The sequence below is a fragment of the Fusarium fujikuroi genome, chromosome FFUJ_chr09, assembly GCF_900079805.1.
Source record: "Fusarium fujikuroi IMI 58289 draft genome, chromosome FFUJ_chr09".
NCBI lineage: Eukaryota > Fungi > Ascomycota > Sordariomycetes > Hypocreales > Nectriaceae > Fusarium > Fusarium fujikuroi.
Genome location: NC_036630.1, coordinates 1,608,210 through 1,619,668, shown reverse-complemented (window position 1 = coordinate 1,619,668; position 11,459 = coordinate 1,608,210). Strand labels below are relative to the sequence as shown.

Here is an 11,459-nt window from a genome sequence, read left to right as displayed (position 1 = left end):
AGCTCATGACCAAGACTTGATCTCCATGTCATTCCTTTCTTGTGTATCATGTATCTGTCGTATAACTTCGTATAATGTATGCTATACGAAGTTATTACGATATATATTAACTGCTTATAGAAGTATTTTAAAAGAATTATAGCTAATAGGTATTTCTTTACTAATTCTATTTTAGATTAAATTGCTATTTTATATCTTTTTATGCCAATTATATATATAGAACTTTCTAAATTTATATATATATAGAATTTATATTATATTTATAAATAGCATAATAGGCTATATATTCTTTCTGGTTAGCCTTAGGTCTTATATTATTAGCTAGAGATCTGTAAAATAAAAAGTTATACTTATTTAATACTATTTAATTAACTATAGCCTTTTAAGGAGCTTTTTAAATATAATAATATTAATCTTAATGTATATTTACCTTAAGATATAATTACAGTATATAAAAAGATTTTTAAAGGGCAGATCTTTCCTTAAGATACCTTTAAAAACCTAAAGCTCTTTATATACTTATATCTATAGGCATAATTAGAAGTATATATACTTAGCAGAAAATAGCTAGCTATTAATCTTCTAGAAATACCTATAGGTAGGATTAATTATATACAGTCTTATTTAGCTATATATAATATTAATATATAGCTACTTAACTAAAAGACTTAAGGTAATATTAATTAGAATAAGATTAATTATAGGGTTAAGAGCTAGCCTTATATTATTTCTTAAACCTCTATAGTAAGGCCTTTAATTATAAAAGGTGCCCTTTAGCTTTTTCCTAATCTTATTTCTCTTTATCTTCCTTACCCCTCTAATCTTTATTTAATATTATAGATTAAAGAAATGCCTTAAATATATCTAAATCTTTATATTATCTCTCTTTTTTACCTTTTATTTTTTTAGCCTTAACTTTAACCTTAATTTTAGCTTTAATATTATTCTCTTTTCTTTTATTTTATATAGGTTTTTTTTTATTTTTTATCTCTTTTTTAATCTTTATTATATACTTTAAAGTAAGTGTTTTAGTTTCTATTTACTTAATTACCTACTTATTAGGCCATAAGGTATTACTATTTTCTAAATTATCTTATATATTAAAGTATAAAAGTATAAGAGAAACTAAAGCTTTAGCCCTTATAGAAAGTATAATATTTATTGCCTTAAAAAAGTCCTTTAGCTATAAGGTCTTATAAATAGTATTTCTATATATAATAGGTCTATTTAAATATATATTAATAATATAACTATTAATAAGCTTTTATTTTATTAATAAGAACTCTTTATAGCAGCTTAATATAATAAAATAAACTATTTTATTATAAAATAAAAATATAAAGCTTAATAGGGCTATAATCTTACTTTTAATATTCTTACTTTTAACTCCTTTATTATACTTTAATATAGAAATACTTAAAATAACTTCCTTAAGGTATCCTAAAGTAATATAAAATATAGCCTTTAGTTTAATAGTAATTATACTTTTATAACTTATTACTATAATATTATACTGCTAGCTCTTAATAGTTATATTAATAGTATTAATATATATAATAGAAATTAGTTATATTTATTTAATTTAAATTATTATTAAATTAGGCCTAAAGAGGCTACTTATAGTAAAGTTAATAACCTTAATAGCTTTAATAAGTGGTTATTAATAAAATAGATAAAAACTAGCTTCTTTAAGGGCCTTTAATTCTATATAAAGTTTATTATAGTTATAACTAGTTTTAAGGTAAAATTTAGTATAATCTATAATAATAAAAGTAAAAGTAAATAGTTTAGCTTTAAATAGTGCACTATAGGCTTATATAGATATATATAAGAAAGAGGGCTATAACCCTTAATATAGGCCTTAATCTATAGTGCTATATTATAGCAATAATATTTAATATAATAATATTATATTACCTAGAAGCCTAAAGGGGCCTTTAGTGCTATATTAAGGTAAATAGAGTAAAAAAAATCCCTTAAGATGAATTTTAGCATAGATGTCGATTTGGCCTTCCGTAATAAATACACTTGAGCTTCCCAAAGAGGAAACAAGTCTTTTCACCGAGATCTAGGGAATTGACTCATTTTTCTCCCTTGTGTTATATATATCGTGAGTGTTGGCAGAGAAATCAAATGTCTCCAATGAATACGCAGATTAATCATGACGACTACAACTTCCCTTGAGTTGGCGAGCATTCGCCCAACTGGCGACGATGAGGCAGAACTGCCATCTATTGACGCTCTTCCACCGACAGATCGAGGTCGAAGGGCTTATACAGCCTTAGCTTGCTGTACAATTGCTCAAGCACCTATATGGGGTCAGCATCTAATCTCCCAGCCATTAGAAACATATCTGACTTGATCTTAGGATACTCTGTCTCATTTGGAATCTTTCAAGAGTACTACAGCGCTCATACCAATCTCAAAGCGTCTCCAAGTGCCATCGCATCTATTGGCGCATCTCAGACAGGGATCATGTATCTCATGATGCCTGTGGCCTTTATTGTTCTAAACCGCCTCCCACGTCTTCGAAAGTGGTGCGGCCCTCTCGGTTTAGCTATCACCATAATCAGCTTGACAGCTTCAGCCTTCGCAGGTAATGTTGCTGGTCTCATCGCCACCCAGGGTGTTCTGTATGCTATCGGATGCAGCTTGCTCTTCAGTCCAATCTCACTCTACATGGACGAATGGTTTGTTGAGCGGAAAGGTTTTGCCTATGGAGTTATGTGGGCTGGCAAATCGAGCGTTGGTGTCGCCATGCCATTTCTCTTCAATGTCTTACTCCAGCGATTCGGACTCAAAGCAACCTTACTGTCTTGGACAGTGGCATCAACGGCTATGACTTTACCAACACTCTTCTTTCTGAAGCCTCGAGTCGAGATCAGCCATGACTCAAGACCGCGTCCTATCAGCTTTGCTTTCTTCGGATACGCTTCATTCTGGATGCTTCAGTTCGGCATAATTATTCAGTCATTGGGATATCTGATGCCGAGCACCTACTTGGCTAGTTATGCCACCGCGATTGGGCTTTCATCTGTCACAGGACCGATCTTGCTGGCACTCTTCTCGCTTGCCTCTGTGCCTGGATCTCTCATCCACGGCATGCTAGGCGACAAGATCTCTGGTGCCAAAGTCATCCTTGTCTCCTCTCTGGGAAGCGCACTTCCGGTTTTCCTCCTATGGGGATTGAACCGTCATATAAGCACTATGGTGGTCTTTGTGATTCTTTATGGCTTCTTTGCTGGTGGGTTCAGTGCGACATGGTCAGGAGCTTTGCAAGAAGTCAAGGGGACGAACGATGCGATTGATACATCCTTGGTATTTGGTATGCTACTCGGAGGTCGTGGACTGGGCTTTATTGTTGCGGGTCCTCTCAGTGGTGCGCTCATCTCAGCCGGGAGTCCGTTGGCAAGTGGTGATAGCCTTGGGTATGCGACCAAGTACGGCCCGATGATTCTTTGCACGGGTGTCACGGCGATTCTTGGGGCATGGGCGCCTATCTGCAAGATCGCCAGGTCTGTTGGGAAGAAAGGGCTCGAAAAATATGCAAGATTTATGTTATAATTGCAAGCACTGAGACTTCGCGTGGGCGGTTCAGGAACGGAGAAAAGGAGGATGGCTAGAGATTTGGTGTTTCAAATTGGTGCTTGTTCATTCAGTCGATGACAATTAGTTCTATAATTGCTATGAGGCCCTCAATCCTTTTATTCCCCTATTTCTTGGTGATCAATGCTTCGCCATTCATGATGCCCAGCGAAGCGTCCTCTGTTTCAATCCACTCCTCCCACGCCTTTGCCATCTCATCCAACTCATTGCCAGTCGCGTTGCCCATCTCAATAGCCTTGTTGCGCGCGAAGCCAGTCAGCGAGCGATCCTTCATGGCTGATCCTGTAGCATGTTAGTGCGGTTTTTAGGTATGTCGACTAATTCTTTACTTACCCCATGCTTTCTTGTCTTCGGGTGCACTGTAGCACCACGTCCCAAAGCTCAAGGTAATGTCTTGACGGGATACCCCAGCTTTCAGGGCCCATGAGAGAAGTTGACGACCTCCCTTGTCTTGTCCACCCTTTCCAGAAATGTTCTTGACTTGAAGCTCATGGAACTTGAGGAGGGCTGGCAGTTCAGGCCAGATGCACCACATGTGCATGTCACTCTCACGAAGAGAAAGTGTGCCCCCTGGTTTGGTAACTCGGAGCATTTCCCGGATGGCATCTACCGGTGCATCTAAATGACAGAGGACCTGATGTGCGTGGGTGACATCAAACGCCGCGTCTGGGAAAGGCAGCTTGAACACGTTGGCTTGCTGAAACTTAATGTTGGAGACGCCCTGAGATTCGGCGTACTCCTTGGCTCGAGCAAGGATCTCATCGGATATGTCGGTCGCAGTAACTTCACCTTCAGGCATATACTTTGCCAAAGAGGCAGAGATCGTACCAGAGCCAGCACCAACGTCGAGGAGTTTAATGTGTGGGTTCTCTTTGACAATGGCCTGTAGTCTTGGGACAAGATGCGGGCTGCTATTCTCGGCCGTTCGCCATTCATGATGTCTAACTTCGGTAGCAGCATAGCCGTGGCCGTAATCGTTGTGTTCTGACACCATGATTCTTTGTTTGAGTATAAAGTAACCAAGCTTGAACCGTCTATTCTAGGTTCCTATAACGACTGAATATTGTTGCAAGGGAATTATATATGTTTTGTTCACTGGAGGCGGGCGATGCTGTTTTCCGCTGCCTACCCTACTCTTTCGTCACTCCTGCCGGAGCTGAGGTCGTCAGAGCTGCTCAACTCCGGCGACCCTCAGCGGGGGAATGCTCAACTCCGAACCAATGAGCGCTCACCGACCTTTTCTGACGAGCAAATTCCCAAAGTGCGACTTCTCCATAAGTTATTGTTCTGTTGCAATGCCGAGCGAGTATTGTAGCAATCAACTCTAGATTTTATTCTGACAAGGAAATAGGAGATCATTGCCAATTCTGGTTGAGGGTATTGGGATACGACGGACTTTCCGCGGACAGAGCCTTGAGAACTGCCGTGGTAGGGTTGAATCCAGGTTTCAATACTCCATCCATCAGGCGGGCTCGAACACAACTTGCAAAGTCATGATAGAAGTCAAAAAACATGACAACCTCAAAGAAACAACTATTTATTCCACTTTACAAGCTCTTTTTCTAGCCCGGGAGCAACGTTCCGGCCGGATCCCAAATAGCGGGAAGCCATCAAACAATACGATGCGGAGAAAAGGGGCGGAACACTTCCGTCCGTCGAAACCCCAAAGCAGGCGACGGCAGGGAATAAACTCAAGATCGCAAGCAGCCTAGCACATTATGAAGGAGTAATGCAAAGAGCCGCCATTCGCCAACCATATTCCCGAGGTCCTGTCTCGTGCACTTCCCCCGTGGGGTTTGGTCCGTGAGGGGAAACATTGAGCTTCCTCTTTCAGCCTCTGACTACAGCAACAGATGGATTACAAAACAAGGTTGCATATTGTGGCTTGCTGTTGGTCCTTTTGTCCTGCATTGCAACAGTACTCTATCTGCATCGTGAGCATTCATCTAGATCTTCTTGGTAATAAAAGCACTTTTGGAGATGAACGCGAAGGACTCGCCCGTGCCGAAAAGCGAAGACTGGACTGATTATTCTCACAGAGTTTCGTGAGAGGTGCTGGATGTTACTCTATGTAACTTTCCAGCACACCTATGGACTAACCCCAACTATCGTCATTGAGTTTTCTAGGCCCCCTGTTCTCCAACCAAGACTGTAGAGCCGCCACCATCAAGCACGGCTCCTCGGCTGTGGCGTATCAGAGCCAAGGTTTTCCAACTTCAGATCAAAGCCCGAGCATTCTTCGTCTTGTATGAATCACGGATATTCAGATGAAAGCAATTGATAACGTACGTACATTTGTCAAGCGAGAGAGACAGATTATCTCCGATATTGGAATGAAGAAGCGACATCGGTCCAACTACTCCTCCACAGTCGGGATTAACGAACAATCCATTAGACATTAGACTCTTCGCTTCGCAACTCGGCCGTAAATCAAGAGCCTGCTGAATGGCCCGGCAGCCCGGCCCCGGCGAACTCCTTGTTTCCTTGCGGGGTGATCTAACGGCTAACCCCCATCCGCATGGAGTCTGTGGATCTGCTCTGCTTAAGCGTCGTGATAGCCATCGTCCCCCATGCAATTCGTTACCCCGACCTCGGCTGGGTCTTTCTCGTTGCAATGCAACGATCCACTCACTGTAGGTAGTATTGGCAATTTGATCATCTTTGACTGGTTAGGGTATGGTGATACTATTTTGCCTTGCAGTAGTATTCAGTTAGGTATAGCAGCTTGTTGAGAGAAGAGGGTGTGACTCGTCGTGTTACCCAGGGTTTTAAAAAGGCGGACTTGCTCCGAGACATTCAAGTTTCTTTATAAGTGCCGGCCCGCAACTCATTTCCACGTTTGAGGATCTGCAGAGCACTCTAACTTTCTCTCTCTCCTTTGCTTTGTCTACAGACAGACTCAGTAACTACACATTTGCCAGAAGCAATTGTTGTTGTTTAGTGGCAATGGCTCTCAACCACACAGAAAAAGAAGAAGGCAACGAGTCACCCGTTTCCCTCGACCCTGAGCGTTCCCACCTTCGCGATGCCGTTCACACAGACGACGCTACGGTGGTTTGCCCCTCGAGTACCACTGATACCAAGCTCATGACCAAGATTGATCTCCATGTCATTCCTTTCTTGTGTATCATGTATCTGCTTGCTTTCCTGGGTCCGTATCCTCATACCGTGTCGCGTCGCATAAATAATCGGCTAACACCATGACTTACAGATCGTGTAAACATCGCCAATGCCGACGTTTTTGGCCTGTCGGAAGAACTCGGTCTCGAAAAGACAGAATACAATACCGCCCTCGTCGTCTTCTTCGTGCCATACGTCCTGTTCGAGATCCCTTCAAACATTCTTCTCAAGCGCTTCAAGCCCCATGTCTGGCTCAGCCTGAACATGTTCTTCTTCGGCCTTACTACCCTCCTCCAGGGTCTGGTTCAGAACTACAGCGGTCTTATTGCGACTCGTTTCTTCCTGGGTCTTTTCGAGACGGGCATGTTCCCTGGTGGTAAGTTGATCTTTGATCTGGCGCATCATGGCAGAGGACATATGACTTACACTAAGCGCAGCTTTCTACTTGATCGGTATGTGGTATCGACGACACGAAGCCCAGCGCCGCTACTCTTTCTTCTTCAACAGCACCACTCTCGCCGGCGCATTCGGCGGTCTCCTCGCTGCAGCCATCGGCAAGATGAGCGGTATGCGAGGCTACGCCGGTTGGCGCTGGATCTTCATCCTCGAGGGCGGTCTTACTGTTCTCGTTAGCTTCTTCTTCTACTTCCTGCTCCCCGATTTCCCTGAGCAGGCCAAGTGGCTCACCAGCGAAGAGAAGCACTACGTCACAGCAAGGCTGCGCATCGACCAGGGCCACGCCGGCGCTGAGCGCAGGACGACCTTTGCCGATGCGCTCAACGTGCTCAAGGACTACAAGATCATCATTGGTGGCTTCATGTACTTCGGTCTCATTGTGCCCGCATATGGCTATGCCTACTTTGCACCTGGCATCATCAAGACATACGGATACAGTCCCATTCAGACGCAGCTTTACAGCGTTCCTCCGTGGGCTGCTGCTTTTGGTTTCTCGCTTGCTATCGCATTTGCGTCAGACAAGCTTCGACACCGAGCCTCCTTCGCCATTTTTGCCATCCTCGTCGCCATCACCGGGTTCGCAATTCTTCTAGCCGTGCACGACAACCACTCTGTCCAGTATGGCGCTCTATTTCTCGTCACCATGGGCGCATACACCGCTATGCCCATCATTGTTTGCTGGTTTAACATGAATCTCGGAGGCCACAAGAGACGAAGCATCGGCAGCGCATGGCAAGTTGGCTTCGGAAATATTGGTGGTATTATCGCCGTGTATGCCTTCTTGGCCAAGGATGCACCAAAATTCATCCCGGGTTACTCCATCTGCATTGCTTTTACTGTTGTGTCGATTATTGCGTGTCTCTCATACGCTTCAGTGATTCTATACGAGAACAAGAAGAGAGATGCGAACCCACCGCAGACCGAACTCACCAACGAGGAGAAGGCCGAGCTGGGCGATAATGCGCCCACATACAGATATTTGCTGTAGATAGAGTTGTACAGTGGCTGGCTCACAAAAGTTAGATACATACCCCAAGCAACCATTTTGCGTAATGTTGATGAATCACGAATGAATCAAAAAAGCTTTCTACCTTAGTTAGCAGACTGTTTGTCCATTACTCTGTTGGTGATTCGGTCTTGGATTTGATACTGAATTGTTTCTGATGGTTCAGCCCCCAAGAACAAAACCCTCCATTTCGATCCGTCCATGTAAAAGACAAGAGTGTCTAAAGGAAACACGGAGGCTCGGCCGTATTGCTTTTAACTCGTCGTAGTGCATCGTATTGGAATGGATGCTGGCCACAGACAACGGGGTCATGTCAATTCCTCGACTCTAGAATCCAATGGAGCAGTTTCTGAGAGCATCCATGAATACAAGATGAAAACTCTTCGACAGTATTGACTTGCTGCCTCTACAGAGTGGTAACAAAGGATGCAGGTGGATAGAATATTGACTTACACCAACGAGTGGGATCAGTCACTAAACCCAATTCCGCTCAGCTTCTACTACTGCCCCTCCTTACACGCGCCCTTCACGTAAAGCAAAACCCCACTAACAAGGCGTCAACTGCGCCCAAGTCAACCAAACTTTCTACAGTTTTTAGCTCTTCTGATCTACCGGAGTATAAATATAATTCTCTGTGGAGGGTATCTTGGAGCATTTGTACAGTTATCAACTATCATACGTTTACAATGGCCACAATTCGACATGCCCGAAGGGAGGGTAAGCTCCAACATCCAATCCAATCCAATGCCTCTGGAGAGTCGTCATGGCGCTAACTTAAAGCTCTCTGAAGATGCTCCCATAATTCTCCAGCTCATCCAGGAGCTCGCCGATTACGAGAAGGAGCCTGATGCCAACAAGGCGACCGTTGAAAGCATCCAGGCCACAGTCGCGTTCGCACCCTCCGACTCCCCTAATATCGACGCCTCCATTATCCCAGCCACAGAACCCATATCACCAACGAAGCCTGCTCGCTGCCTTCTCCTCTTTACCCCCGAAGGTGAAGCCGCTGGCATGGCATTGTACTTCTATAACTACAGCACATGGCGCTCGCGTGCGGGTATCTACCTAGAGGACCTATACGTGCGCGAATCGGCACGTGGCAAGGGATACGGCAAGAAGCTGTTGAGCACTTTGGCTAAGCAAGTCCTTGCCATTGATGGCGCCCGCCTTGATTGGGTAGTCCTCAAGTGGAACGAGCCCAGCATCAAATTCTACGAGAGCATTGGTGCATACGCCATGAACGATTGGGTCGGCATGCGTGTAGATGGCGAGGGCCTGAACAAGCTGGCCAGTTTGACGGATTGATAGACCCAATGGAATACAAAACAGTTCAATGTTCCTGAGCACGGAGGCTATATGGAGTGTGATGTCTATGACTTCTGCGTCTCAAGAGGGTTGGCCGCAGTCCTTGATTGTGAGTATGGCGCCCGTTGAGATCGGGAGGGGGGTTCTAGCTTTTTACCCTTGCTATCGGCGCCCTCGAAGATAGCCAGTTGCGCTTTTGTAGGGGGGACCGCGGGGGTTGTCAAAGCACCCCATATATACTTGAGCCTGTCGGGCTTTGAATTTGGATCCATCTTCGGGGTGAACTGCCAGACTCGTTGATAAGTACGCCTATACCATCTGGGCGAATACTCCTGATGATTGAACTTTGGCTGGTATGGATGCTTTTCCATATCCCGTCCAACCAAAGCATAGGCGGAAAGCCGACTCTGACGCCCAACCTGAGGGGCGGGTCGAGAAGCATAGCCCTCCCAATCCCAGGCATCAGACTTGGTAGTAGCACCGCGTGAGGGCTTCGCAACAGGCCGTCTTTCTGGGACTTTCCACTGATCTTCCTGTTGAGCGCCGCTGCTGAGTCGGCCTAAGAGATCCCATTCGTCTTTTCCAACTGGTGGCATCGTTTTGTCTGAAATGCGCTTCCAGAATTTTGCTCGCTTGGCTTGATATATGTTTGGAGTTGGTGGTTTCCCCCAGATGGTTTGAGCAGGGACTTTTGAATCGGGTTGGAGGCTTTTGATGTCTCTATGAGGCCAAGATAGCCTCGATGATTGCTGTACCTCCCTCTGACTACGGAGGAGCTTTCGGAGCTTCTCGGTGTCCCACTTCGCATAGAATGCTGGCTGAAGAGGTTTTTGGTCCTTTTCTTACCAGATTTGCTTTCGTTTTGGTTCTTCTCCATTGCCTGGTGTTTCGTTCGTGTCCTTTGAAGAATTCGTAGAGTTTTGACTTCCTGTCGCTGTTTCGGCTGGTTTAGGTGAAGAGGAATCGTTTTGCAACTTAGTTGCTTCAAGCTCGGCCATTTCTGGAGGCTTTTCGTGCACTTCAACTCCTTGGATCAAGGCCTCCAAAGCATCCGAGTTGCTGGGAGGTTCGAGCTGTATGAAGTGCGAAAGCAGGCTTCGCCTTCGGGCCCCTGTTCTACCAAAGGCATCCATTATCAAGTCTTCCATGAGCGTTTGCTTGCCACTGTTTGCTGCTCTCAATCTACGCAGAAAATTGGCCGCAGTGGCACGGTGCTTGTTTTGGTGGCGATCATATTTTCGATGGCTTCGAAATCGTGTGCGAACGCGGTGCGTAACCTCTGGACGTATTGCTGGAGGGAGATACGATGCTTCGCGAAGGATGTGTCGATAAAGGTGAAGAGGAGGTAGATGGGCGGGAATTACGAAATGAGGACGAGGCATTATGGCGAAGTTAACAAGAGTAAGAGACAACAGGAGAGGCGCAAGGCCCTGTGAGAGAAATTGAATTACCAATTGCAAAGACTCAAGATTTGGTCTTGAAATGATATTGAAGCCTCCAATGCATTCCGACATCTACAATTATAATTTTCGTTTCTACGGTAGATCTTCGGGCAGTGGGCTCAAGCGTTGGAGAGCTTGAACGCTGATAGCAGATAGAGAGGCAGTGAACTGGATCTGATATATCTGCAACGATATGATCCTCTCCAAAGGCATGGACTGGAGACAGAAGCGATATGTCTCAGTCATTCAGTGAAGCATCACCATGGCAGGGGTAAGACGTCGCCTGGAGGTACTTGTGCTCTAGTCGCAAGAGCTTGAACGACGCACCCCACGTCATTGATGGCATTGCATAACTCAGTTTCAACAGTGCGAATGGAACTGGGAGATCTATGCAATTCACTTCCAAGGAAAAACCTGTTGTGTAATCCATGAAACAAAGAGTGGTCAAGTTATGACGGCCAGCAACAAGTGGTTGCATTAGTGGCCTTGACAAGACGCGCATGGCCTGAGAATTAATGGCCATA

General features: G+C 44.6%; 5 protein-coding genes; 3 read left to right on the top strand and 2 right to left on the bottom strand.

Moving 5' to 3' along the window:
• Positions 1 to 2,161: 2,161 nt before the first annotated feature.
• FFUJ_09666 (related to monocarboxylate transporter 2) lies at positions 2,162 to 3,564 on the top strand (the record flags this gene model as incomplete). XM_023568405.1 has 2 exons in its annotated part: positions 2,162 to 2,318; positions 2,369 to 3,564. 2 exons carry the CDS (start codon positions 2,162 to 2,164, stop codon positions 3,562 to 3,564), a joined length of 1,353 nt encoding a protein of 450 aa, XP_023435609.1.
• A 148-nt stretch (positions 3,565 to 3,712) lies between these two features.
• FFUJ_09667 (related to delta-24-sterol methyltransferase) lies at positions 3,713 to 4,600 on the bottom strand (the record flags this gene model as incomplete). XM_023568404.1 has 2 exons in its annotated part: positions 3,713 to 3,888; positions 3,940 to 4,600. The coding sequence occupies 2 exons, from the start codon at positions 4,598 to 4,600 to the stop codon at positions 3,713 to 3,715; spliced, it is 837 nt and encodes a 278-aa protein (XP_023435608.1).
• A 1,952-nt stretch (positions 4,601 to 6,552) lies between these two features.
• Positions 6,553 to 8,170, top strand: FFUJ_09668 (related to nicotinamide mononucleotide permease; the record flags this gene model as incomplete). XM_023568403.1 has 3 exons in its annotated part: positions 6,553 to 6,757; positions 6,818 to 7,102; positions 7,164 to 8,170. The coding sequence occupies 3 exons, from the start codon at positions 6,553 to 6,555 to the stop codon at positions 8,168 to 8,170; spliced, it is 1,497 nt and encodes a 498-aa protein (XP_023435607.1).
• Positions 8,171 to 8,932: 762 nt separating this feature from the next.
• Positions 8,933 to 9,493, top strand: FFUJ_09669 (related to acetyltransferase; the record flags this gene model as incomplete). Its single annotated transcript, XM_023568402.1, has 1 exon — positions 8,933 to 9,493. One exon carries the CDS (start codon positions 8,933 to 8,935, stop codon positions 9,491 to 9,493), a length of 561 nt encoding a protein of 186 aa, XP_023435606.1.
• Positions 9,494 to 9,558: 65 nt separating this feature from the next.
• Positions 9,559 to 10,875, bottom strand: FFUJ_09670 (uncharacterized protein; the record flags this gene model as incomplete). XM_023568401.1 has 2 exons in its annotated part: positions 9,559 to 10,201; positions 10,340 to 10,875. The coding sequence occupies 2 exons, from the start codon at positions 10,873 to 10,875 to the stop codon at positions 9,559 to 9,561; spliced, it is 1,179 nt and encodes a 392-aa protein (XP_023435605.1).
• Positions 10,876 to 11,459: the final 584 nt, after the last annotated feature.